We start from the raw sequence: 27,639 nt of genomic DNA, 5'->3' as shown, positions 1-27,639 counted from the left end.
CCAAGAGACTGAGAGGCAAAAACAGACAGAGAGAAACAGACACAAAGATCCAGAAAGACTGGGACCCCCTCCCCCCTCAGCTCCTGCTCTGCTCCCCCGGACACTCACCACAGCCGGCCTGCTCCCTCCAGTCCTTAATGACGATCCCGGCGGCCTGGCAGGCAGCAGCATAGGCGGCCAGGGCCTGGCAGAGGATGTCATGGGCCCCACCGCCTAGACAGACATCCAGAATGCAGCCCTTGAAGAAGCTGTCAGGAGCCACTTGGGCATGGCAGGCAGCAAAGGGGCCTCCCGCGCCAGGGGCCAGGGGCCCACAGAAGCCAGGGCCCTTGTACTCCTCCAGCTGGTCCCCAGAGCACGTTGGACAGGGCCCCTGACACTCATCCCAGCACAGCGGGTCCCAGCCTGGAGCTCGCCAGCTGCCGCCCCAGACCGGTATGGAGGGGGCCACGGTGCCATTCGGGAAGACCCGGTCGTTGCTGGGGTTGCGGTCCATGTTCCCGCAGAGCCCACACACGGCGCCGTGATAGCTACTAGGCAGCGTCACCTCCACTCGCCAGTCCCAGTCATAGGTGACCCGAAGCCCGAAGTCGGCTGCCAGCACCGCTTTCGACGCGCCCTGGGTCACTGAGAGCCGTCCTTCGGCCACAGAGAGAGGCAGCGCTGTCAGCACACCGTTCACCTGGGGGTTGAGGGGGGAAGGAGGCAAACAGAGCCCACTGGAGGCGGGGAGGCTCCAGCTCTGGCCCCCTGCCTCCCTCCCTCACGGCGCCGTGGCTGGGAGCTGCCAAGGCCTTCCTCACGAGCCACGGGTGTAGGTCACTTGACGTTGTGGGCGTTGCTAAAACCCTGCTCTGCTGCCTTTTCTGGGTCTCCCTATCTCCATCTCCCTCCCTTCCTCTCTCTCTGTTGTCTCTCACTCTCTCTACATCTACACCTATTTCTCTTTCTGGATCTCTCTTTCTCTGAGTTTCTTTCTTACTCTGTATCTCTTGTTCTCTCTGGGTCTCCCTTCCCTCTCTGTGTCTCTCTCACACGTGCACTGACTCTCTCTGCATCTCTGTGTGTGTACGTTTTCTCTTTCCTGTGCATCTCCGAGTGTCTGGACATCTCTTCGGCACACTCACCCTCATTCATTGAGCGCCTACCCTGTTCCATACCTCTCTCTCTCCCTGTGAACTGCCGTTAATCTCCAATTCCATTGCCATGGGCAAGAAGCGTGGCCCGTCTCCCCCCACCGCCTCCCCTCTCTCCCTCATCTCCTTGAATTTCACTCCACGTTGGAGGCTCTGGGCCGCTCCCTTATTCCCTCACAAACATTCATGGCCTCTCACCCGGGTCAGACCGTCAGCTGAGCACTTATCATGTGCCATTGGATCCCCCTGTCACAGGTGAGGAAACTGAGGACCACCAGGAAAAGTCACTTGCCCAACATCACACGGCTCATAGGGAGAGACTGGATTCCAGCCTAGGTCTCTAAAAAGGCTAATGCTGAAGTCCTACATCAAAACCCTTAGCAAAGGGCTAGACTCCTTTAATACCCCACAGAGAGGTGATGTTTGCGGCTGTTATTGTTGCTTTTTGCTGTCCTTTTCTTTCAGGCCTAGGTGAAGAGAGAGCCTTCAGCTCCTAACTGTGGCTGGCAGGACCCCTCTCCCCAACTAGGGGGCTCAAGAGACCATCCTGCAGGACTTACCCGGACTTTGCCGATCTCGCCTTTGTGGATGGAGATGTTGACGCTGAGGGCAGACACGGTGACGAGCCTCACAAAGGACACAGCAGGGTTGCCCCGGTTCTCATTCTTGGTAGTGACGGTGAAGGGGGTCAGGCCCTGGGCGCTGACCCCTGGGCAGCCGGCGGCCGCCAGCACATAGTCGCAGGTGCCCTGGAAGTCGAAGTCCCAGCCATCGAAGGAGTGGTAGTGCGGGTCGCCCCACAGCCAGCACGTGGCCTCGTAGTTGGGTACACACACACCCTGCCCATCCTTCTCCTGGCACGTCTCCTGTGGCCGACAGGTCACACCGTGACACGGGTCTGGAGACAGGGAGAGAGGAACTTGTGGGGCTGCCCAGCACAGGCCGGCTGCTCCCCAGCCTCAGCCCCGGTCTGCCCCAGGGATTCTGCCCCGGGGCTAAGGGCTCCTGAAGGTGAGGACAGACACCAGGGGCTTCCCATCTGAGACCAAGCCCTGGGGGTCCCCCATGTTTGAAATCCAGGTCCTGTGGTGGACTGTGTCTAAGACCCCATCAAAGGCTCCCACATCCAAGGCCAAGGCCCTGCAGTTTGCTGTCTGAGACCCACGCCCCGAGTACCTGACTGCCAAGACCTAAACTCTGGGTCCCTACATCAGAACCCAGCCCCAGGGGTCCCAGTATCTGTGATGCCAGCCCCGAGGGCATCCATGAGGGCATCCACAGCCCCAGAGTTTTCCATGTTCAAGACCTGGGTCCCTATTATCCTGTCCAGTGGCACCAAGGGTCTCAGTTCTGGAGGCCCCATTCTTTTATCTATTTATAAGGAGTTATTCTCTGTCCTTCACCCTAAGAAACCAGTCCTGGGGGGGCAGCTCTGTGACTTAGACTTAATCGGGGGGGGGCCCATGTCTGAGATTGTTTCCCTATAAATCCCGATCCTCTTCTGGAGGGGGGTCCTGTATCTAAGACCCCAGCCTTCATGGGGTCTCTACCTGAGACCTCAGGACTATGCTTTCTGTCTCTGTCCCTGGGGGTCCTGATTTCCCCTACCGTGAAGGGGAGATGGTGTTAGAAGCCCTGAGCCTAATCCTGCATACCAGTGGTCAGTAAACTATGGCATAGCCAGCTGCCTGTTTTTATAAATACCAGAGGGTTTTATTGGAGCCCCACCCCCTCACTTACATAGCCTACGACTGATTTCATGCCACAGTGGCAGAGTTGAGTAGTTATGACTGAGACTATAAGGCCTGCAAGTTCAAATATTTACCATCTGTCCCTTTAGGGAAAAAGTTTGCCTGTCCTTGCCTTATGCCAAGGGTCTCTGACATCTGCCCTAGGGAACCTAGCCCTGAGGGTCCCCAAAGCCTGCATTCTACCATAAGGTAGAACTCCACCTCCCAGCCTGGAGGGCCTGTGCCCCTAGCCCTGGGAATCCCAGCCCTGGGGGCCCCAGATTGGAGACCTCAATCCTTAGTCCTTTGTGCCACCCACTGTGAAAATCTAGGTTCACACCTCCCGCTGCTCCAGAGTCCCCATCCTCTGTTCCCAGCCCCAGCCCAGCACCTTTGGTGACGCAGCTCAGGACACCTCCTGCGGGCTCGCACACCTGCCCTGGCTTGCAGCTGTGGGCCTGGCATTCCAGGCCTTTTCCGGCGTGGCACACACACTGTTGCTGGCACCTGTCGATGAGGACCACCTGGTTCGGCTGTGAGGACAGAGGACACGGCCATCAGGGTGGGAGCTGAACTGGTATCTCCAGTGTCCCGGGGACAGAGGGTCCAGAGGACATCAAGGGAACATCTTTCAGCAGAGTGGCCCCTTGTCTGTGCAACTAGGGCACCACATGGCCTTGGGGTCCAATTCATTCATTCACTCACTCACTCACTCACTCACTCGTTTTTCCAAAATATCCACTTAATGTCTGCTGTATATGAGAAACGGTGTAACATGAATTAAGAGCAAAGGCCCTGGAGCAAATTGCCTGGGTCTGAAGCCTCATTCTGCTATTTCCAAATTGTATCACTGTGTAAATTGCTTAACCTTTTATGCCTCAGTTTCTTCATCTGTAAGCAGTCGATAATCATAGCACCTAACTATGGTAGTATAACTTGGTTAATACATATAAGGTACAGGGGAAATGAAAAGGGAGTTCCTTTATTATTATTATTTTTTTTTACTTTGAGAGAGAGAGAGTGTGTGAGCAGGGGAGTGGGGCAGAGGGAAAAATAGCGAGAATCTCAAGCAGGCCGCATGCTCAGCACGGAGCCTGACGCAGGGCTCAATACCACAACCCTGAGATCCTGACCGGGGCTGAAATCAAGAGTCAGATGCTCAACCAACTGAGCCACGCTGGTGCCCTGGGAATTCCTTTAAATAATCCAGATTAGAGAGGAAACGGGGATAAGAGACAAAACAAGATCAGGAAAATGTGGTTATCGCTAAAGCTGAGTGAGGGGTACATGGAGAGTTACACTGTTCTCTTAACGTTTGCATGTTTGAAAATTTTCCTAATAAGTAAAAAGTTCATATGTACGTGTAATGCACATATGCTGTGGATTTGGCACTGAAAGCAGTAACCGGCATGTAGGAAGCACCATCTACCTATTTGCTTTTATCATCACTATCATTTGTTTGAGGAGAGCAGCAGAGAGGGGCCCTGCCCTCACAGAGCTCGCGGTCTTCTGAGGGACACAGACAGACGCACACACAGTCAAGTCAAAGAAAGAGTAACCGGGTGAGGGTTGGAGAGGGAAGCAGACGGAGTTATCTACTGTGTCACAGAGACAGTCTAGACCCGGGGAGCCAGGGGATGGTTTAAAGTTGCAGGACCCATGGCTGTTTTGAGAAAGGTCTTCCCACTGCCATCAGGGAGGTGACCCAGAGGGAGCAAAAGTGAGGGCATGGAGGGAACATGTGGGAGATGACAAACTGGACCACGGTGGGGCCATGATGGGGGGAGGGGACAGGTGGGAGAGACATTCAGGAGGCCGAGTGGACAGGCTGTGGAGCGACGGGCCGTGGGAGGGGGTCCAGCGTGAGGCCCTGGGCTCTGACCACAATGACCGGCTTCCTACCTCGTAGTAGATGCCGTTTTGGTAGCAGCCGCATTGCTGGATGGGCACGCAGGCCTGGCCGTTACTGAGGAAGCCGGAGTCACATTGGCAGCCCTCGGCACAGCTCTCCGGGCACAGTGGGGAGGCGCTGAGTGCCGAGCAGCTCAGGGAGCAGGTATCTGCGCAGAGCTCATAATGGCTGTTGGGGGGGCACTTCATCGCTGCAAAGAGGGGGTACTGGTCAGAGCTCCCTCCCAGGGGCTCTGAGGGAGGGGCTGCAGGGCCCAGTGTCCTGCCCCTTCTGTGCCTCAGTCTCCCCACCCTCTGCCCCTTGTTCTTCCCTTCTCTGCCCTCTACTCACGACAGAACGATTCGGTCCTCCAGGACTCAACGTGGCCTCCGGCCGCCTGGCAAGCACTCACGTAGGCATGGATGTTGCTGCAGAGAATGCTCTCGTTCCCACCGCCCAAGCAGAGGTCAAAGACGCAGTCTTGCAAGGGACCCTGGGGATCGACCAGCTTGTGGCAGGCGGCCAGCGGCCCAGTGGGGCTGGTGAGGAGCCCACAGAACTTCTCCTGCTGGTACTTCTCCTGCAGCTCAGGTCTACACTCCAGGTCCGAGTTACAGTCCCCGCCGGGCTTGCAGGTGGGTGGCGGCAGGCAGGGAGAGCCTGGCACCGCCTCCTCCCATGAGTTGCCGAACTCGGTGGGGTTGCCTGCCTGTGAGCCGTCTGGCTTCCGGAAGTCATCCTTGGGGTCACCATTGTAGTCCCCACACAGGCCACACAGCTGCCGGTAGTAGTTGCCTGGGATGGTGACCCGCACGTTGTATACGAGGTCGTAGGCCACACGCAGGCCAAAGTCGGTCTCGATCACAGCGTCCGAGCCGTGCTGGAAGGCACGGACCCGGCCCTGGGCCAGCGTCACGGGAAACCTCATGTCCACACCGTTCACCTGGGAGGCGGGATAGTCCACGCGTCAGGGGCACACTCTGAGAGGGCAGACCCTCGTCGAGCCCCTGCCTGACACTGGAGATCCGTGTGACCTCACCTCTCTGGGCCTTAGTTTCCATATTTGTAAAATGGGGAGCATGGTCGAGTCTTTGTAGTGGGTGGAGTGGTGGTCTCCAAAGGATATGCCCCCCCAGAAGCCCTGAATATGACCTCATTTGGACTAAGAGTCTTTGCAGATGTACTTAGGGTCATGATCTCAGGATCATCCTGGATTAGGGTGGGCCCTACGTCCAGTGACGAGTTTCCTTATGTAATGATAAGAACCAGAAGAGGAGATAGAGAGGAGAGGCCACGTGGAGACAAAGACAGGGAAGGTGGCTGTGAGCCAAGGAGCACCTGGGACCTCCAGAAGCCGGAAGAGGCAAGGAAGGATCCTCCTCTAGAGCCTTGCCAATACCTTGAATTTGGACTTCGGGCCTCCACAACAGTGAGAAAACACATTTCCGTTGTTCTAAGCCACCGTGCTTGTGGTCACTTGTTACAGCAGCCACAGGGGAAGCTCGTACAGGTCTCGAAGGAGTAACATGCTCACCAGCTACCCCTAAATTCACCACTTACTGATCAAGAACGCAGCGATGGACTCCAGAGCCACTGGCCTGGGTTCCAACACAGCTCTGCCCTTTACTCTTTCTGTAACTTTGTGCAGGTGAGGACCCCTCGCTGGGTTTCTGCTTCCTTATCTACAGAGTGGGGTCCAGAGGGTTGCTGTGGGGATTAGATAAATTGATATTTGTACTTTACAAATTCTGGCACAGAATGGGTGCTCTGGGAGCATCTGCTACTGTGACGAGCTACGGTCGGAAGATTTTATTTTGACAAGTAAGTGGGTGCTGAGGCTTTTTGCTTTAAGCATCAGTGGGTGGAACATTAGGCTAATGGGAAATGAACATCAGACCCCCGAGCCAAGAACCAGTGGTTTTAACTGAAGGCTGCTGGGCACCAACAAAACCTCATAAATCCACCCCTGATTAACATGCTTGCTCATCCTTCCTTAATACAGACATGATGAGCATCGGATTCTTTTGGAAGTATAAGGAACCAGAGGAGAAGGCAGAAGACACAATCCTGTCTGAGGCTCCCCAAAACATAGTCACCTGCCATACTTCCCAAGCAGGGACAGGGAGCAGTTAAGGACAAGTGACCTATTCTGTGCCTCAGTTTTCTCATCTGTAAAGCGGGTATAATAATAGTTTCCACCTCAAGGAGAAGCTGGGGGATTCAGTGAGATGCAAATAACACCAACCACTCATGTGTATTCACAGCCAACTATATGTCAGGTGCTATCCTAGGAGCCTGTGCTACCTCAGGGACTCGATTAAAGCATCTAATGCACGGCCAGTGCATACGGGCACCTGAAAAAGTCAGCTATTTTTCAGCATCCTCATTGCCCATACTGCATGAGCACAAGGGTCATGTGCCTGCCTTTTAGTGAGATCTCTGGGGCGGCGGGGGTGGGGGTGGGGCGTGGAATCCCTCCAGCTTCCATAGGAGACCAAGTGCTTCTCAGTCAGAGAAGCACCATGGTGTGCCCACGGTCCAGCGTGCAGTCTCCTGGCATGCTGTCCTGGATTCAAGTTGTGTCTTTGCTGGTGGACTTTGGGCCAATGATGGGACCTCCCCTTCTAAAGAATAAAGCAAATCATGGTACTTCTGGCAGCAAGGACGAAATGACACCGTGGATGTGAAGTGTTCAGCGGCCAACAAAGTCAGGGATCAGCCGAGTAAAAACCGTAGCTACTGTTACTGTTGTTGTGGTGGTCGGCGAGGGGTGAGGGGGTCACCCCCAGATTGTCCTGTGTCCTTGAACCTTTCCCATCCCTGAACTTGCCCAGCCTCTGATTGCATCATGTCGCTGGCCAGGATACCAGGGAGGTGGCTAGGGCAGGAACAGAGAAGGTGCAGGGGAAGGGAAGAGAGGGTGGGAGAGATGCTCAGAGGGGACAGTCAGAGGCAGGGAGAGGAGAGACTAAGGAGCAGACAGAGGGTAAAACTGAGCCACGTGGGAGCAGGTCCCAGGTCCCCAAAGCCTCCTCGCTCCTTGGCTTCCCACTCAGGGCTCTGACCGGCACCTCCTCTCCTCGGGAACCCTGTGCCTTCCACATCCACTCCCAGATGTGAGCGCCGCCCCTGGACCAAGTGCTGCCCATGTCCCACCCACCCAGCGCCCTCTACCCCAGGACCCCTCCCCTTCATGATCCGCCCCTGCTCTTACCGTGACCTTCCACTGATTTTGCTCCAGCCGTAGGGTGAAGTTAGCCACCTGGACAGTGATCACCCTGGTCACGCTGACTCTCCCATTGCCCCAGGCCACATTCTCCTGCAGGACGGCAAACGACTCCAGGCCCGGCCGGGTCCCGCAGGTCCGAGCCAGCACGTACACGCAGGTGCCCATGAAGTCAAAGCGGCGGCCGTCGAAGGTGGTGTAATGGGGGTCTCCCGATGCTTGGCAGGTGGCAGAGCCCACGGCCACGCAGCCCAGAATGCCACCGGACGGCTGGCAGGCCTCATGTGGGCCACAGGTGGAGGGCTCACAGGTCACCAGGCCGCCCTCCTGGCAGCGGCACAGGGAATCACACCCTGGGCCGGGGTGGAAGGTCTGGCCTGGCGGGTGGTAGGCGCCCTGGTATATGCAGCCACACGAGGGCAGGGGCACGCAGGACTCACCACTGAGTGCGAAGCCCTCATCACACACACAGCCTTCGTGGCAGTCGGAGCCGCAGCCCCCAGGCACTGGGAGGTCTCCGCAGGACAGCGGGCAGCCACGGGAACATGCCTCGTAGTGGCTGTGGGGCGGGCAGCTCAGAGCTGTGGGGAGAGCAGCCGTGAGCATCCAGGGTCCCTGCTCCCTGGGGACACACACGCAGGCACACGCATGCTCCCGCGCTCACACGTAAGCCGGCCAGCTGCAAGGAACCCTCTGTATAATCTATGATATGATCTTCCTGGGGGGGCAGATGATATCACAATTAACCTGGTCCTGATAAATAAGATTCAACTCCAAATTAACTGTGGTTTGTGGTTATCTGTAATGTCTTCAATGACATATTTTAAACACATACGTGCAGGTACAGTGTGTGTTTAATCTATGCAATGTACTCGTGAATGCAGTGGTTTTGACTTCTTCCTTCTCTAGTAGAGATATAGTAGTAGCAAATTAAAATATTTGGCCCGTGTTGTGAAGAGGAAAAGAATAATAATTCCTAGTCCTATCTCCAAACTCCAGTCACTCCAAATTATAAGACAGGTGGTTTCCTTGAAACAAAATAAAAAAAACTAAAACTGAGCCAAATAAAGCCTCTGTGTTGTTATGATAGTCACTTGTGGCCATTTAAGTGTAAGTTAATTAAAATTTAAAAAATAGAAGATTGGGGCAACTGGGTGCCTCAGTAAGTTGAGCGTCCTACTCTTGATTTCGGCTCAGGTCATGATCCCAGGGTTGTGGAATTGACCCTGGCATCGGGATCTCCCTCTCTGTCTCTCCCTCTCTCTCTCTCTCCCTCTCTCCCAAGCTTGTTCACAAGCTCTCTTTCTCTCTCTAAAATTAAAAACAAAACAAAACAAAACAAAACATTCAGTTCCTTGGTCACACTAGCCCCAGTTCAAGTGCTCAATACATGACTGGTGGCAACCATACAGGACAGCTCAGGGACAGAATACTTCCATCATCACCAAAGTTCTATTGGAGCACTGTTCTACATCTCATAACCAGCTTATAAGAGAATCAGGGAATAGAGGGACAAGTTAAATAACACTACAAAGAAGCAACTAGCCAAATTCAGAAAATAGGAAATTCTGCAGGACAAATGACTTTTTTTCCCCCCCAATAGATAAATGGTACAAACAAAATGGATAGAGGGACAGATATATGATAAATCAAGTACGGTAAAATGGTCGACTATAGAATCTAGCTAGTAAGTGTATGAGTATTCACTGCAAAATTCTTTCAATCTTCCTATACATTTGAAAAACTTCATAATATTATGTAGGCAGAAAATGGAAAAGAGCTATTATAGGATACAAATGATTTAAGAAAGGGGCACTTGGGTGGGACAGGCAGCTGAGTGTCTGACTTTGGTTCAGGTCATGATCTCATGGGTTCGAGCCCCACATTGGGCTCTGGCCCCCAAACCCAAACCCCACTCATGCTCTGTCTCTGTCTCTCTCTCAAAAATAAACATTAGAAAAAAAAATTTTTTTAAATCACGTAAGAAAAACCAACCCAATGCAGTGTGTATCGATCCAGATTCAAATAAACTGAAAAAAAAACCCACACTTTTTTTTGTTTTTATTTAGACAATTGGGGAAATTTGAACCTAGGCTGAATTTTAGATGATGTTAAGGAATTAGTGTTATTTTCATTACTGGTAATAACAGCATTGTGGCGTGTTTCTTAAAAAGTGCTATCTGTTGCAGATGTTTACTGAAGTATTTATGGGAAAATTCGTATGTCTAGAATTTGCTTTAAAATATTTCAGCAAGTGGTGCCTGGCTGGCTCAGTTGGTAGAGCATGGGACTCTTGGTCTCAGTGTTTTAAGTTTGAACTCCACACTGAGTGTAGAGATTGCTTAAAAATAAAATCTTAGAATTTTTTTTAAATCTTCCAATCCATGAACATGTGACGTCTTTCCATTTATTAAAAAATAAAATCTTAGGATTTTTAAAATACAAAAATAAAAATAAATAAAATATTTCAGCAAAATAAAAAAATAAAGGGAACTATTGGGTGGAAAGCTGAATCCATCTCACTAAGAGATGCCTTTCCAATACATTCTGTTTTTTATGTTTAATATTTTTATATGTTTTAATATATTTATATAGACATTAATACATTAGTGTTTTATATGTTTTATTAGTTGTGTACTAATGATATTTGCAATGATAACTCATTCTATCTTTTTTTTTTAACACTTAGAGTCTGATGGTCTTAAGAATTTCTAAAAATAATGAAATGTCGTTCACACGTGTGTATGTTTGTGGCAGAGAAGTATGATGGGGATTGGGACAGACTGATGACAGCCGCCCCTTCTTCTTGGCTTGGCCATGGTGCTGGTTTTGGCCAATGGGATAACAGCAAATGTGACGCCAAGCAGAGGCCTGAAGTGTGCTTGCCTACTGGGGCTTGTCCACTCTCGCTGTTCTTTGGAACACTGAGACCACTGTGTGAAGAAGCCTGTGCTCGCTGGCTGGAAGATAAAACCAAGTGGAGCAGGGGTAAGCCGTCCTGGATGAGGTCCCCCAAACCAACCAGCCTAACAACTGCCAGCTGTGTAAAATCAGGCCATTGTAGACCCTCCAGCCCCCATAGAACTGTCAGTAGGACTGCAGTGATAAACCATGCTGGCCCAGATTAGGAGAATAGCCCAGCCCACAGACTCATGAGAAATAATAAATATTTGTTGTAATCCACTTTTAGCTTTGGGGATGTTTGTTACACAGCAAAAACTAACCCATGCAATGATTTAAAAAGAGACTTTCTGGAGCACGTGGGTGGCTCAGTCAGTTAAGCATCTGACTTTGGCTCAGGTCATGATCTCACGGTTTGTGGGTTCAAGTCCCACATCAGGCTCTGTGCTGACAGCTCAGAGCCTGGAGCCTGCTTTGGATTCTGGGTCTCCCTCTCTCTGCCCTTCCCCTGCTCTCACTCTTTCTCTTTCTCTCTCTCAAAAGTAACATTAAAAAAAAATAAAAAGAGACTTTCTGGGGCACCTGAGTGGCTCAGTTGGTTAAGCATCCAACTCTTGATTTTGGCTTAGGTTAGGATCTCTTGGTTCATGAGATTGAGCCCCATGTCGGACTCTATGCTGACAGCCCTAAGCCTGCTTGGGACTCTCTCTCTCTCTCTTTCTCTACCCACCCCCCACTCATGCACATGCACACACTCTCTCTCAAAATTAATAAGACATTTTTTTTTAAAAGAGACTTCCATGTATATAAGTATATTACATTAGGTTATATTCTGCTGGAACTAAAAACCATTAGATGGTCACTTTGGGAAAGCAAGAATTTTTTTCCTGTTTTCTCCCCCATTATATCTTCAGTGCCCGGAATATAGTAGGTGTTCAACAAATATTTGTTGAATGAATGAATGAATGAATGAATGATTATAAGTTGAAGGAGAAAAAGAAATGATGTAACATTCATGTATTTATCATGTGTATTTCAACAGATGATGTGATGTGTACCATCCAGGCAGATACTGTAAATGAGTGAAGTAGGCCAGATGGTGACCAAGAAAAACTGGAGAGGGGACCAGAACCAGGCTTCTTCTAAAGGCAGCATTGCTACTCATCTCTGAATGACAGCTGCCATATGGGAATTAGATGCAAGGCCACCAGATATTTTTGGTCATCTTACAAATATTTACTGCAACTGTGCCTTTCTAGCTGTACGTGATCCTGGGCATGTAACTAACTCTTTCTAAGCCCCTATTTCCTCATCTGTTAAATGGGTATCACCACAGTCCCCACCTCATAATACTTTTGTCAGAGTTACGTGAATTAATGATACTTATAGATCATCCTATCTATAGGTATCCTAGAGACCCCCCAATACTCTTTACAAGGCTGAGCCCCCCCAGTTGTCACTCCTGGTACTCACGGCAAAGTTCCTCACTCCTCCAGGGGTGCACGGTGGCCCCAGCAGCCTGGCATGCAGCAGCATACGTGGCCAGTGCATCACACAATGGCCCAGACTGGCCTGGCAGCAGGCAGCGGTCATAGACGCAGTCACGCACAGTGTCCTGTGGGTCCAGCTTGCTGTGGCACTCCCGGAAGGGCCCCTCAGGGTCGGCAAGGATCCCACACTCCTTCTTGCTCTGCAGCTGCTGGGCCACTAGGGAGTCCAGCTTGGGACAGTCACCCGGCTCGGTTGCCCCACAGCCTGGCCTCGTCTCCTCCTGCCAGCTGTTCCCGAAGGCCAGCGCGTTGGCAGCTTGGCCTCCACCGCGCAGGGCCAGATCATCACCTGGGTTCCCGTTGAAGTTCCCGCAGAGCCCGCAAAGGGCCCCAGCATAGCTGCCGGGAACCTTGGCAATCACACGGTTGTTCCAGTTGTAGGTGACAGTCAGGCCAAAGTCTGTGCGCACAACGGCATCTTGGCCCTGGCGGAACACCTGCACCTGGCCATCTGCGGCCTGGAAGGGCAAGTACTGAAGGACGCCATCCACCTGGGTGGAGATGAAGGAGGTCCACGGGGTCAGGGTATTCATGGTTCTGTGTCCCACCCTTCACTTTACTTCACTTGGCTCCAAATATTCTCAACTCCTTGCTGTTCTCTTGAGCACGTTCTGCTTCGTTCCACCTCAGGGCCCTTGCACTTGCTATCCCTCTGTCTGGCACACCATCTACCTCTCTTCGACCTTCAACTATCGGCTCAAATCCAAATCCGATTTGGCCTTCAGAGCCTTCAGAGGCCTTCAGAGCCTACAGGCCTTCAGAGCCTACAGCATCTGTCTCCTCATTACCTCCCTGATCTTCCTGCCTCCTACTCCCTCCCTCCGTCCTGCTCAGTATGTTCCAGGCACACTGGCTTTCTTGCTATTCCTCCACTTGTCTCAATTTAGTCCAACTTCAGGGTCTTTTCGCTTGGCCGAGAACATCACTGACCACTTTGCTCCTGGCTGCGTGTCCTGCAGCCTTCAGGACGGCGCAAATCCAAGCCCCTTCCCTACAAGGTCTCGTTTAACCTTGGCTCTATCCACCTTTGTACCCGCATCACCTACCACATTGCGCACTCAGCCTCCTTGCTGTCTCCCTGAACACATCGAGTGCGCTGTCACCTCATGGCCTTTGCACTTGCCTCCTCCTAGATACCCCCCCAGTACTCTTTCCTTGGCCAACGCTACTTCATCTGTTAGGTGTTAGCTTTGATCCAAATCCCTTATGGTGGCTTAAAAGGCCCCAGGTGACCTGAGCCTCACTACTCTCCAATCTCTTCTCCAGTACTGCCCCATTCCCCAGGCCTGCGACGCCAGCCACGAAGCCATTTTGACCTCCTGAAGTCAGCAAGCTCAGCCCAGCTTCAGGGCCTTTGCTGTACCTTCTCCTTGCGACATTCCTACCCTCTTCCCCGTCCCCATTCTCTGCCTGGTTGCCTCCCCATCACCCTTTACGTCTCCACTTAAAACAGAACCCCTCTCCCACCAGGCCCTGCTTGTTCCCACTTTTCTGACCTCATCTCCTACCACCCTCTCTGCCCCGTCTCTCCAGCCTCGCTCTCCGGTGCAGCCACACTGGCTCCACGCTGTTCTCCTGAGTCTTCAAAATCCGTCCAGCCTCAACCTTTGCACCTGCTGCTCCCTCCTCCTCGGAACCACCACCCTTCACTCTTCCTTGTCCTTCAGGTTTTGTTTTAAATCAAGACCTCTATCGCAGCTGTCCCCTACATCATCCCCCTGCCCCCATTCCAGCCCCACGGACCTCCAGGCTGTTCCTCTACCCCTCATGTTTGTTCCTGCCTCAGGGCCTTTGCACTCACTGTTCCTTCTGCCTGGAGTACTCTTTCATCTACTTCTGTCCCTATCTGTTCCATCCCTTTCCTCAAGAGCAGCAGTAGGATGTAGTGGTTAAGAGTATGGTCTCTGGAGCCAAACAGCCTGGCTACAAATTGTGGCTCTGTGACTCATTAGCTGTGTGACCTTGAATAGATGACTTAGCCTTTCCATGCCTCAGTTTTCTCATCTAACTATTTCACAGAGTTGTAGAGATTCAATGAGTTACTATATGTCAAGCATTTAACACCTAGGAGTAATGTCATATATTGGCTATTATTATTCCAGACTCAGAGAGGTGGGAACATAAATATCAATCATTTGTTTATCCAGAAGTTTCTCTATGCCAAACACTCGGCTTTATGGGCAAAACTTCCTTTAATGCAAGGCCGTTCTGAGGACTACGACTTAAGGCCTGTAAAGGGTTTAGGGGTGGTGCCTGCCACATGGAAATTTCTTTCAGTTTTCCATCCATTTCCAATTCATCCTCCTCTCCAGGGCACAGGCCACTGTCTAAAACTGTTCAATGACTATTTACTAGAGTTGTGAATCTTACAACCCCACCTCTGGACTTTTATCTTCTTTTTTTTTTTTTTTAAAGAGAAAATCACTGGTTCTTGACTTCTGCTGCATGGTGGACACGCTGACAGAAGACAAAACTAAGACAAAACCTGGAGACAGTCATTTGGAGACACAGTCACACAGCCAAGGAGAGGCAGCACCGCCTGGCTCGGGGGCCCAGGACTTAACCACTGGCCACAGGACCTTTTAACAGATCCCCAGCCCTACCGGGGGTTCAGAGCCCCACTCCTGAAGGGGGATTTCCTGCCCGCCTCCCAACCACCCCGACCCGCGTCGCTCACCAGCACTTTCCCCGGGTACTCCCGGCGCACCGCCACCTTCACTCCGCGGGCCTCCACGCGCACGGCACGCGTGTAGCTCACGGTCTGGCTGCCCCGGTGCTCGTTTTCCACCAGCACCCGGAAGGCGGGCAGCCCCGCGGCCTGGCTGCACGAACCGGCCAGCAGGTAGGTGCAGGTGCCCATGAAGTCGAAGCGCCGGCCGTCGAAGCTCACGTAGTGCGGGTCCCCGGACGCCTGGCAGCTCCCGAAGCGGTCGGGGTAGCAACCCAGGAGGCCGTCCTGGACGCGGCAGCGCTCGCCCGCCGGGCAGCCCTGTGTGTCGCTGCAGCGCACCTGCTGGGTGGCGCCGTCGCAAGTGCAGCGCCGCCGGCACAGCTCGTCGGCCCATATCTGCTGGCCCGGGGCGAGCGGGCGGCCCTGGAAGATGCAGCCGCATGAGGAGGCCGCTACGCAGCCGCCACCGCTGGCCACGAAGCCCGGGAGGCACACGCAGCCCTCCACGCACGGGCGCCCGGAGCAGTTGGACGGCGTCGCCTCGGAGTTGCAGGTGGCCGGGCAGGCGGGGCCGCACCGCTCATAGCGGCTGTTGGGGGGACAGGACAGGGCTGCGGGGAGACGGAGACGGGGGAGGATGCGTCAGGCCAGCGCAAGGGTGTTGCATTGATGCATTGGCGGCTCCGTTTCCTGGCGGGGCGCCCTGCCCAAAGCGCTCTACGGGACTTCCCTCCCCACATTCTGCTCCTTCCCCAGAGCTCCGCGTGGCACTTCCATCCCTCCAGGTGCTGGGACCCCAAACCTCAGAGACACAGTTGACTCCTTTCCCTCTTCATTCACAGACAACCAATCTGTCAGGAAGTCCTGTGAGCTCCATATTCAAAAATCTATCTGGAATCTGCCCCCTTCTCTCACCACCCCCCACCCTGGTCCAGTCCCTTCCAAGCAACCTTCTTCTGGTCTCCCCCGGCCCCCATGCTACCCCCACAGGCTGCTCCTCACAGACAGCCAGAGGGACCCTGTGAATGCCTGTGACGCCCCTCTCCTGCTCAGAGCCCCCTTGTGGTGCCATCTCAGGGGGAAGGCTAGAACCCTCCTGGTGGCCCATGAAGCTCCCCATCACCCACACCCATCACCTCCCTCCTCATCTCCTCTCCCTCTCCCTTTGGCTCACTCTGTCCCAGCCACAGAGGCTTCCTCACAGGTCTTCACTCTCCCACCTCAGGGCCTTTGCACTGGCTGGCTGTTTCTGATGCCTGTACTGGCCTTTCCTCCGAAGGCAGTGCAGCATGTGGTTAAGAGAAAGCTGCTGGAGCCCGGATAGCCTGGGTTCAAATCCCAGTCTTCCCTTCCTAAGCTGTGTGATTGTGGACCAATGACTCCATTCGCTCCCTGCCTCAGTTTGCCCATCAGTAAAATGAGATGATAATAGCACCAACCTCACAGGGTGGTGAGGGGTAAATAAGTTAACCTATGCAGAGACACCCCACAGCATCATTGTTACTCAGCTCACTCTATTGCCCTTTGCTGCTCTCAGCAGTGATGTCACCTGTCCAGAAAGGCCTTCCCTGAGCACCCTCGTCATGAGCCTCCCGTTTCCTCTTCTTACACGAATGCCATTTCTTTTGCTCTTTGAAGACGTTCCATAGTTTACTGCTTACTGTCTGTCTCCCCCACTGGAATATGAACTCTGAGAGCAGGGGTCTGATCTGCCTCAATCCCAGAGCACAAAGGACAGGGTCTGGTCCACAGGAGATGCCCGCTCATTCAGAAATGAATGCATGGGTCAAAGAACTCACTGGTTCCTCCTCTGCACCAGGCATTGGGGAGCTCGGGAGGGCGGGCGTTTACTGGGCAGTGAGGACATATAGGAGTGACCACGATAAACCCCACATGGCCACAGTGTCTCCCCCAGACTTGCTCCTCCTCCGGAGTCTCTGTCTCAAGCCCTAGGCCTGGGTCTGGGCACCTCCCCTTTCCTGCACACTAGACTTTCTGTCTCCAGAAAGATTCCTTGGGAGCCTCCCAAGGGCAGGGACGGGTGTGTGCTGGCCCCCACTGTGCCCATCGCCCGCGGAGGGATGGGGCCACGGAGGGGCTCAGGGAATGCCTGTCGAGTAAATGAGTGAGTGAATGAATCATTAAGTGGATGGACGCCCGGACTTTACCCAGAGGGCATCGGGGAGCCTCGAAAGGAATGCAAACGAAGAGATGTTCACATTTCTGCTTCGGGACTCTGAGGACTACGTCTCATGCCGGCTTCTGCACATGCCCCTCTCTCATTCCCAAACCCACTTCCTGCTCCCCCTTCATCTGCCTAGTTGAGTTCCTCCCACAGGCTTCCGATCGGGCATCCCTTCCTCTGGGAAATCCTCCTTGACCCTGCCAGGCTGAGTTGAGAAGCTTTCCTGGTCTCCCGTGCCCACCCTGGAATTCCCCCGTGCTGGCCCTGGCCACTCTGCCTGTGCCTCCCCGAGCCCAGCAGGGACCGCTTGGGACTGTCACCGGCTAGTGATGTGTCTGCCCCAACCTCGGGCTCACCGCGGGCACCGTCTGGCCATCTCGGCCATCCCTGTGCTCCTGGCATGGTCCGGCTTCAGGCTGAGCCACACGAAGTGCTCAGACATTGAACAGATGCAAAGAGACCCCTGCCTTCCCACCACGTGCTCCCAGTCCGCCCCGGGGCATCACTCACGACAGTTGGCTGGTGACCTCCAGTCGCCGACAGAGATGCCGTGCTCCAGACAGGCCTGGGCGTAGGCGCTGAGGCTACGGCACAGGCTGGACCGGTCCCCGTTGAGCACACACAGGTCATACACACACTCCTCCAGGAAGGGCCGGGGCGGCAGTGCGCTGTGGCAGGCAGCAAAGGGGCCGTCGGCCTGGGTCAGCATGCCGCAGAGCCGGTTGCCCTCGTAGTGCTGGGCCTGGCCCGGGGTGCACGAGGGACAGTTGTTTTGGCAGCCGTCGTCACACAGGTAGTCCCCGTCGTCCAGCTTCCAGCTGTTGGCGAACTCCACGGCGTCCGGCGCCTGCTCCGAGTCGGGCGTGAGGAAGTCATCGGTGGGGTCGCTGTTGTAGTTGCCACACAGTCCGCACACCTGGTCTCGGAAGCGCTCTGGCAGGCTCAGGGCCAGCTGGCAGTCCCAGTCGTAGGTGACCACCAGCCCGAAGTCCAGCTCCACCACGGCCCGTGTCCCACTCTGGTACACGCGCAGGCGACCCTCGGCCAGGGATACGGGCAGGCGCGAGCGCTGGTTGTCGATCTGTGGGGGGAGGGGTGGGTGGTCAGATCCCGTGTGGTCCGGCCCTCGCCCCTTCCACCCTCTCTCTCGCTTCCCCTGCTCCAGCTGGGATTCCTTCCTCCTGCTGCTTAGAACGGCGCCTGGTAGGATCGCAAGTGCTCAGGACGTGAAGGCACTGCTGCATTAAATGACCATTCACTGGGCACTCCCTCTATGCCTGGTCCTGGCCGGGAGATCACTGAGACACCCCAGAGCCTGCTCTCGTGGGGCTCCCAGTCCAATGAGGGAGACAGAACTGTCACGAGATCAGAGCGACAGATCAGGGTGATCAGGACTGGGATGGTGAACGCACAGGAGGCTGTGGGAGTCTAGAAGAAGAGCCAGACCCAATCTTGCAGGTCAGGGGAGGCTTCCTGGAGGCAGGGACAGCTGAGCTGAGCTGAGCTGAGCTGAGCTGAGCTGTAAAGGATCAGTGAGGGAGAGCCACGGAGACAAGGGGAAGGGGATTCCTTCGCAAATATGCTAAGCGGAGAGAGAGTCTGGCCAGTCCCTTGGGCCCAGTTTCCTCTTTCTGCGTGTTTCTTCTTAATTCCTTCTTCCCATATGCTTGTCTTAGTCAGGAGGATGGGGTATGGAAAAAAAAAAAAAAAAAAAAAAAAGGAACAAGAGGCAGAGGGAGACTGCAGGAGAAAGGTCCAAAGGTAAGATAGATCTTCATTTGGTCAGTGGGTCAGCAAGGCCTCTGTGAGCCCTCCTGTGTGTCTGCGTCCGTGGGCAGTGCTGTGGATGCAGCCGTGACTGAGACACTTACAAGCTCTCAGCCCAGGGAACCTAGTCACCTCCATTTTTCAATGATACAAGTAATATTTGTTCATTACAGAAAACTTACAAAATGCTCATGAGCAAAAATCGGGAGAGGGAAATCACTCATATTGCTGTGGACACACACAGGTGCATTTATAAATCCTGCCTGCCAGGGTTTTTTTCTACCTTTTAATTTATGTAATTTTTTTCCTTTTAAATAATGAGGCCATGTTGAAGTCCCCATTTTATGAAGCCCTCATTTCTCCTAGCAATGTTTTGGGGACATCCTATCATGATTCTTTTTAAAAAAAAAAAAACTTTTTTTTAGTTTGTTTGTTTATTTATTTATTTAGAGCACAAGTAGGGAAGGGGCAGAGAGAGGGAAAGAGAGGATTGCAAGCAGGCTCTGCACGGTCATTGTGATAACACATTGTGAGCCCAACGTGGGGTTTGATCCTATGAACTGCAAGATCATGACCTGAGCCGAGATCAAGTTGGACGCTTAACTGACTAAGCCACCCAGGTGCCCCTAATGTTTATTTTTTAATTTGTTATTTTGGGAGAGAGAGAGATAGTGTGGGCAGGGGAGGGGCAGAGAGAGAAGCAGAGAGAGAATCCCAAGCAGGCTCCATGATCAGCACGGAGCCTGACTCGGGGCTTGATCTCAAGATCAAGAGATCATAACCTGAGCTGAAATCCAGAGTCAGACGCTTCACCGACTGAGCCACGCCGGGGCTCCTATCATGATTCTATCAGGAGCTCTAAACCTCTGTCAAGTCACTGACCTCTGTAAGGATCTGACCAACGGAATAGGCCCTCTCTCTCTGAAAAACTGCCCAGCATGTGCACAATTCCTCACGTAAATTCAGGAATTTGAACTCCCTCTGCACTTGTGCTCAATCCCTCTAGATCTGGAGCACACCTACTTGAATCTGCTTACTTATTCATCTCACAGAATCACCGGCACACTCGCAAAACGAGGGAGGTACCAGACTATTCAGTGCTGTGCTGTTTGCCATCATGAAAAAAAGCATCCATCCGCGGGGGATTGAGTTGAATGAATGAGGAGGCATCCATCCAATGGAGAACCGTGCAGATGTAAAAGAGAGAGAGAGAGAGAGAGCGCAGAGGCTCCCTTTATGCTGATACGGAAACAGCTCTAAAAGGCACCACTCAGTGCACAGCAAAGTGCAGAACAGAGCAGAGGGTACAGTGCTCTTTGCTAAGAAAGGGGAAAGGTAAGAACGTATTGTTTACATTGCTTGCATTGTCATAAAGGAACCCTAGGTGAACCCTCAGGAAATCAGTAAAACTAGCTACCTGGGGGGAGCAGGGGCAAAGCAGATGAAGATGGGAATGAAAGCCAGACCTAGGGGCACCTGGGTGCCTCAGTCGGTTAAGCATCTGATGACTATTGATTTCGGCTCAGGTCATGATCTCATAGTTCATGGGTTTGAGCCCCATGTAGGGCTCTGCTCTGACAGCTTGGAGCCTGCTTGGGATTCTCTCTCTCTCTCTCTCTCTCTCTCTCTCTCTCTCTCTCAAAAATAAATAAATAAACATTAAAAGAAAGAAAGAAAGAAAGAAAGAGAAAGAAAGAGAGAGAGAGAGAGAAAGAAAGAAAGAAAGAAAGAAAGAAAGAAAGAAAGAAAGAAAGGGAGCCGGGGCACCTGGATGGTTCAGTCAGTTAAGCATCTGACTTCAGCTCAGGTCATGATCTCTCAGTCTGTGAGTTTGAGCCCGGCCTCAGGCTCTGATTCAGATTCCGTCTCCTTCTCTCTGTCCCTCCCCCACTCACACTCTGTCTCTCTTTATCTCTCTCTCAAAAAGTAAATAAACATTAAAAAATTTAAAAAAAAAGCCAGACCTTTTGCAACAAGCCCTGTTTGTTCTGAGCTACGTGAATGCTTTACCTATTAACAAAAAATTAATCGCAGCATCATGGAAGAAACTCACAAATATTGTGCAGAGCAAAAGAGGTTTTACACAAAAGTCTTCTTACCCTGTGTGATTCCATTCATGTGAATTTCTTAAACACACACACGCAAGTTCTTGAACAGGCAAAACTAATCCATGGTGGGGGGAAAAAATCAGAACTGTGGTTGCCTCTGGGGGTGGGTTGGAATTGTTTGCAAAGGGGAATTAGAGAATGTTCCAGAATGATGAAAATATTCTGTTTGCTAATGGAGGTGTGCATTGCACATTTGTCAAAACTCCGTGACTTGAGATTTATGGATTTTATTACGTGCATATTTGGTATCAAAAGTGAACACAACAGTGTAAAAATATTGTATAAGGCAGAATGGTGAAGAGGCTAAGCATAGTGACTCAGAAGCCAGACTGCATCTGAGCCCTTGGGAAGTCCGTCATCTCCCTGGACCTCAGTTTCCTTGTCTAGAAGTGTTAATAAGAATAATAATGTGGGGGGCGTCTCGGTGGCTCAGTCGGTTGAGCGTCTGACTATTGATTTTGGCTCAGGCCGTGATCCCAGGATGATGGGGTAGAGCCCTGTGGTCCGGCTTGGCGCCGGGCATGGAGCCTGTTTGGGATTCTTTCTCTCCCTCTCCCTCTCTCTCTCTGCCCCTCCCCTGCTCATGCTCATGAGTGCTCTCTCTCTCACTCTCTCTCAAAAAAAAAAAAAAAAATGCCTACCCCCACAGATCGCTGTGAGCACTCAATGCATTCATACATGGAAATCACTAAGAAACAAATCCAGGATATAATAGGTGCTCACTAAATTTAGTGTTTGGTCGCTTAAGAAATTTCCCATTGTTGGACATTTTGTAGCCTTTTTTTTTTCCTGTTGCTATTACAAGCGACATTGGCATAGACTTTTTTTTTTCTAAACCATATTTCTGAGTATCCTTTAATTTTCTACAGGTAGAATTGCTGGACAAAGGGGATTTAACACTCGGCCACAGATTTTCAAACTCCCCCCCACCCCGTCTCCACGTGCTCCGCCCCAGCCTTTGCCTCCTCCTTCTGACTGGAGGCTCACAGGTATTCAATCTGAAGCTTCTGGGTACTCACTCGGACGAAGCCAACCTCCCCGCGGACCACCGACACTGAGTGGCTGTAGGCGCGCACGGTGACCAGGCCCACATAAGAGACGCGGCGGCTGCCTCGGTGCTCGTTCTTGGCTTCCACACTGAAAGCGGGCAGGCTCTGGTCCTCGCTGCACAGCTCCACCATGGTGTACAGGCACGTGCCCATCATGTCGTAGCGACGGCCGTCGAAGGTGGTGTAGTGCGGGTCACCCTGGGCGCGGCAGGTGGCCATGGGGACCGCCACACACTGGGCCTGCCCGTCCACCACCTGGCACTGCTGCTGAGGAGTGCACTGCACATCTTGGCAAGAGGGCTCCTGAGGCAGCACGGCTGGGGGCGGGGGGCGGCAGAGAAAGAGTCAGGAGTATCCTAGCAGGTGGGAACCGTGGAGCTCTCCTGCTGCGGGGAGTTTGGGCAGTGGGCCCACGACTACCCATTTTAGAAGTGGGGAAACTGAGGTCTGGAAACTTACAGGGAGAGAGCCGCCCAGGGATGACCCAACCCCATGTATTCTGATCCCCTGGTTTGACACAGCTCAGCCCAGAGGAACTGGAAGGTAGTGGAGAAGGATCATCATGGAAAGGTTAATTGGTGGGTTTTCTGTCCCCATTTCCCCCTCCCGTGCATCCCCACTCAGGTCAGAAGGCTAAGGCATCTTTATTTTTTTAATTAAAAAATTGTTTTTAATGTTTATTTTTGAGAGAAAGAGACGGAGACAGAATGTGAGCGGGGGAGGGGCAGAGAGAACAGGAGACAGAATCCAAAGCAGGCTCCAGGCTCTGGGCTGTCGGCACAGAGCCTGACACAGGGCTCGAACTCACAAACTATGAGATCATGACCTGAGTGGAAGTCGGACGCTTAACCGATTGAGCCGTCCAGGTGCCCCCTAAAGAGTTGTTTTTTTTTTTGTTTTTTTTTTTTAAAGGAAGACAGAGACTGTTCATCACAACAGAAATGACTAGGGATCTGGCTGCCGGTGTTAGAATCCTGGTTCCACCAATGATATGTGCGGGCACTGGTTGAGTAATTTTAAACTCTCTGTGCCTCAGTCTCCTCATTTGTAACAAGGGAGTGATAACAGTACGTTCTTCACGGGGATGTTTGGGAAGGAGGGTGTTGCCAGGCTCAAATAAGCTACAACATAAGTAGGGGTTGGCCCCGACGTTAACTGAGTGTTCCCTGTTATGATTAATCACCCACCCTTCCCCATTTCTACTATTCAAGCCCAAAGTGACTCTTTAAAGTTGAGGGACTTCCATGCCCAGGGTCCGAGGGGGCATTTTTGCCAGTGCAGGGAATCCTAATGTCCAGGGTCCTAGCTTGAGGCAGGGGGTCCACACAGGAAGAAATAGCTCTTCCCTGCCTCCCTGCCTTCAAAAGTTCTTGTTTTCTGTCCGCTCATAATAACTTACTAGATACCCCCTAAGAACTTTACAAATGTTAACTTATAACCCCCTCACTACAGTCCTGTGACAGTTATTACCCCTGTTTTACAGACGTGGAAACTGAGGCCACAGAGGTGAGGTCACACGCCCAAGGTCACACAAGCAGAGGTGGGATTTGAACCTGGGAAGTCTGAGTTTAGCATGTGTGACCTCAGATACCACACTGTACTGTCTGGGGGCCGTTCCTCCATGCGCTGAGCCTAAGGTTACACGTAGGGCCGGGTCCTAAAGATTAACTATGTTAATACATGCAAGGCACCTAGAATGGTCTCTGGTATATTGAGAGGTAACTCCCCCCAACACGGTAGCCATTGTTATTATTATACTTCCAGACCTCTTGAGCTGGGGTATAAACATTCCTATAGGAAGTGGGGGAGCGGTAGTTAGCAATTGGTATAGTTGCTAAAATATCAAAATATTCCTGGGGTGCCTGGGTGGCTCAGACGGTTAAGTACCGGGCTTCTGATTTCAGCCTCAGGTCATGATCTCAGGGTTCGTGAATTCGAGCCCGGCATCGGGCTCTGTGCTGACAATGCGGACCCTGCTTGGGATTCTCTGTGTCTCTCTCTCTCTTCCCCTCCCCTTCTCGCTCTCTATCTCTCCCCCCCCCCCCCGCCCACACACACACAGGTCCCTCCCTCCAGGCACCTTGGCTCTTCCCTAGGACCCTATCTCTAAGCCCCTGGACACCATGGTGGCTTCTAAGACCCTGCTGCAGTGGTCTGGCCAGCACCAGCATCTCTTCTGACTGGTTGGGACCTTGGATCTTACTGGTCGCTAAATATTTAGCAGTTCCTGGTAGGAGAGGGAGGAGCTGGGAAGCCTTAGGGAAGGGAAGGACGGCAGAGGATGGAGGTGAGGTGGGGACAGCCCAGGGGAGCCAGGAATCCACAGGGGAGCAGGTGGGTGGGAAAAGGGAGGAGGCGAGAGAGCCCACAAAGGGGCCCCAGGCTCATTTCCCATCACTCACTTCGACCGCAGACACCTGCTGTCCCGTAGCTGATGGCGTGGGCCAGCCCGAAGGTGAGCAACCCGAAGTCGGTAGTGGCCTCAATCACGTGGGTCCTGTCAGTCGTGCCGAGGTCCACTTCCGCGAATGAGAACTCACTGCCTGGCACAGCTGTCCACGAGAGATCGGTCCCCAGCCTGCGCCCCTCCATGGTCAGCTCGTTAACAGCCTTCGTCCGGGCCACCACCACTGCCACGCCCTTAGTGCCTGGCACGCTCTTCACCACGTAGGCAGGGCAGTAGGCCGCCATGTCTGGGATCAAAGCCAGGTGGGGGTCATAGGTGACTCCATCCCTCACGGCACCTGTGCCAAACTGCAGGACCTGGATGCCCACATCTGCGGACAGGTAGAGGGGCAGGGATGGCCGGACCTCAAACTCAGCCACGTCGCCTGCCCCGAGCCCGCGGGAGCCGGTGGTGCCCCCCTGCTGGTAGGTCAGCCTCGTGGTCTGGCTGGCCACGACGTAGACCAGATCGTAGCGGCTCTGGGAGGACAGGGTGGGCACCACGTAGCGGGTGCCCCAGGCGGACGTGGGCAGCAGCTGCTCCACCACGTGGTTGCAGTTGGTGTGTCTCTGGACACAGCTGTGGCCGGAGAACACAGCCACGGGGCTCCTGGCCGTGATCTTTGAGCCCGACAATTCAGCTGTGCCCTGCACCTGGGCCACCTGGTAGGGCTTCAGAGTCAGGCTCAGGACACTGCCCACTGCGTAGAACTTGCTCTGGAATGTCACTGCCCCCTCCAGCTGAACGCTGACCGAGGCTCCCGCTGGCCCAGCCACCACAGCGAACTCCTTAACATGCTTGGAGGAGACGCCGGGAGGCGTGACCACAAAATACTCTGTGCCCAGAGCCCGGACGGGCCACAGCCGCGTCAGCTCTGCCGTGTCGGGCTTAGTGTTTACGGCCTGTGCGGAGATGGCGCGGTCCGAGCGGATCACCACCGCGCTTTGGAAGGTGTTACTGCCGACCATCTCGGCTTTGGCGCTGATGTTGACCGTGACCGACTGGCCGGGCTTCACCGTGACGTTCTGGGAGGTGCCGTCTGCCTGGCTGAGAACGGAGACTGAGGCAGGGCTGTCCGACAGACTGGAGAGGAGGAGTTGGAGATAGGCGCGCCTGTACTCCGGTACGTAGTTCTGTAGGAAGGCTGCGAGGAATTCCACCTCCCTGGGGTCCTGGGGGTCCACTGACACCCCCTGGGTCAGCCCTGAGGGGGAGAGAATGAGTTATGGGTCTGCTTATCCAATCCTCCCCAGCGGACAAGTAACTGTTTGCACTGTGCTTAGATGCCATATTGAAATAGTGACTGGAGCATTCCACACCGCCCCCCTCACCCCATCTCTCCTCTCCCCCCCCCCCCCCCCCCACCTTCTCTCTTTCCTTTCTCCTTATTCACCTACCGGTCTTTGTGGCTTTGGTTTCCTAAAAGCCTGAACACTTTCAAAGGGGATCTCAAACTCCAAGGCTGATGGGGCCAGGCGAACAATGTGAATGTGGGAAACGATCTGGCTGGTGAGTGTGCAAACCAGAGCATTCATATACCAAGGAAAGCGCGGCGTTGCTACTGGGTTCAGCCTGTTATTATGATGGTTTATGGGCTTTTCTTTTCTTTTCTTTTTATGCCAGATCTTACCATTTTTTCAAGAGAAGCTGGCTCTTTGAATTTCCATGAAAAATTTTCAAATTGGTTTAAGTACTGTGGGGCTCAAACTGCCTGGATTCAGGTGCCTGTTTGATTTCTGTCTTAATAAAACTTGGGGGTCAGTAAAGGGGATAAAGGGAAGAAGATTATGGAAGTGAGGACAATGTGTCTCCTAGAAATAGAGAGGAGTGGGTGCTTTCCAACACCCCTAACTAGGAAGAGATTCTCCAGGGCTGGGAAGAGAAGGGAGAGCAGGGAGAAAGAGGGGGAGGATATCTACAGGGTCCTGGAGAGAGTATAGGGGTTATAGAAGGACTGTCTGTTGAATAAGGAGAGCTGGAAGGATGTCCCAATGTCCACGGGGCCAGAGAATCAGGGATAATGAAGGCTTCAAAAGTAACTTAGGCAGATGCTGACTGATTCCCATCTTTTCCCCAGTACCCTGGTTTTACCTGAGACTCTAGGTCCTGGGCATAACCCTGGGGAATCCGGCACTAAGCCCTCCAAGAATGACTGTAGTAAAAATTACCATCACCTCCGCAGAATGAGGCTCAGAGTCAAAACGTTGTTTGAGTTACAGAAGACAGAGAAAGTGGTAGTTCTCACATACTTAAATTTGGGGACCGCGTTTTTTCTTTGCTTCCTTCTGGGACAGAGAGACAATGGGCAAATTCCACATTTTTCTGTAGAACCCACGGGACCTCTCTCCATCTTGGCTAGCCTGGGGTGGCATTGGGAGATAGGCTCATGGAGGGCGTACGGATGGAGGGTGCTGACCCCGGCAGGCAGCGTGCCCCAGACCAGAACAAGGACATCGATGGGATCTCTGCCCGACTTACCCCACAGGAGGGTTGCTCCGGTCCAGAGCGTCCACCAGCTCAGCAGGGACCCCATGTCTGCAGTGAGGAAAGAGAGGGGGTCATAGGAAGCTAGTCTGGCCCCACTGGCTGGACACTGTTCTGGAGAGGACAGAAGGGCCCAGTTTCAGGACAGGGGCTACCTGGGCACCAGGAAGGCTGAGGCAGGTTGGATCCAAGGGCCAGTGTGTGTATATATAGGGGACTCAGATGTTCATTGGATCTGGTTGGGGGTGGGGAGAGGGCAGAACAGGGCAAGGATGGGGAGTTGGGTGTCCAGTGGTCTGGGGTTGGGGTGAGGAAGCCTGGAGCCAGGGGCCAGAGTAGGGGACCTGATGTCCCACTTCTAAAGGGGACCCCAGCCTATCTCACCTGCAGGTCCCTGGAGCTGTGGGGCTAGCCCCTGGGCTGGGCTATATAGCAGAGTTTCTTGCCTCCTCGGGCCACACCCTGGGCCATCTGCCAGGAAGATGGTGTCAACTT

General features: G+C 53.1%; 1 protein-coding gene across 1 annotated transcript in view; it reads right to left on the bottom strand.

Moving 5' to 3' along the window:
• Positions 1–27,268, bottom strand: part of FCGBP (Fc gamma binding protein) — a 40,137-nt gene extending 12,869 nt beyond the window's left edge. The window contains exons 1-12 of the mRNA XM_078438433.2: positions 27,139–27,268; positions 24,617–25,864; positions 22,185–22,531; positions 17,801–18,371; positions 15,112–15,716; positions 12,358–12,925; positions 7,972–8,564; positions 5,109–5,700; positions 4,769–4,968; positions 3,258–3,399; positions 1,697–2,034; positions 109–682 (exon numbers count right to left, since the gene is read on the bottom strand). Of these exons, the coding sequence (XP_078294559.2) occupies positions 109–682; positions 1,697–2,034; positions 3,258–3,399; positions 4,769–4,968; positions 5,109–5,700; positions 7,972–8,564; positions 12,358–12,925; positions 15,112–15,716; positions 17,801–18,371; positions 22,185–22,531; positions 24,617–25,864; positions 27,139–27,193 (5,833 nt within the window). The 5' untranslated portion in view covers positions 27,194–27,268. The remainder of the gene's footprint in view (positions 1–108; positions 683–1,696; positions 2,035–3,257; positions 3,400–4,768; positions 4,969–5,108; positions 5,701–7,971; positions 8,565–12,357; positions 12,926–15,111; positions 15,717–17,800; positions 18,372–22,184; positions 22,532–24,616; positions 25,865–27,138) is intronic.
• Between the last annotated feature and the right edge of the window lie 371 nt (positions 27,269–27,639).

The sequence above is a fragment of the Panthera onca genome, chromosome E2 (assembly GCF_046562875.1).
Source record: "Panthera onca isolate mPanOnc1 chromosome E2, mPanOnc1 haplotype 2, whole genome shotgun sequence".
Classification (NCBI taxonomy): domain Eukaryota; kingdom Metazoa; phylum Chordata; class Mammalia; order Carnivora; family Felidae; genus Panthera; species Panthera onca.
The sequence above is the reverse complement of the archived record's forward strand: the minus strand, read 5'-3'. Positions and strand labels throughout refer to the sequence as shown.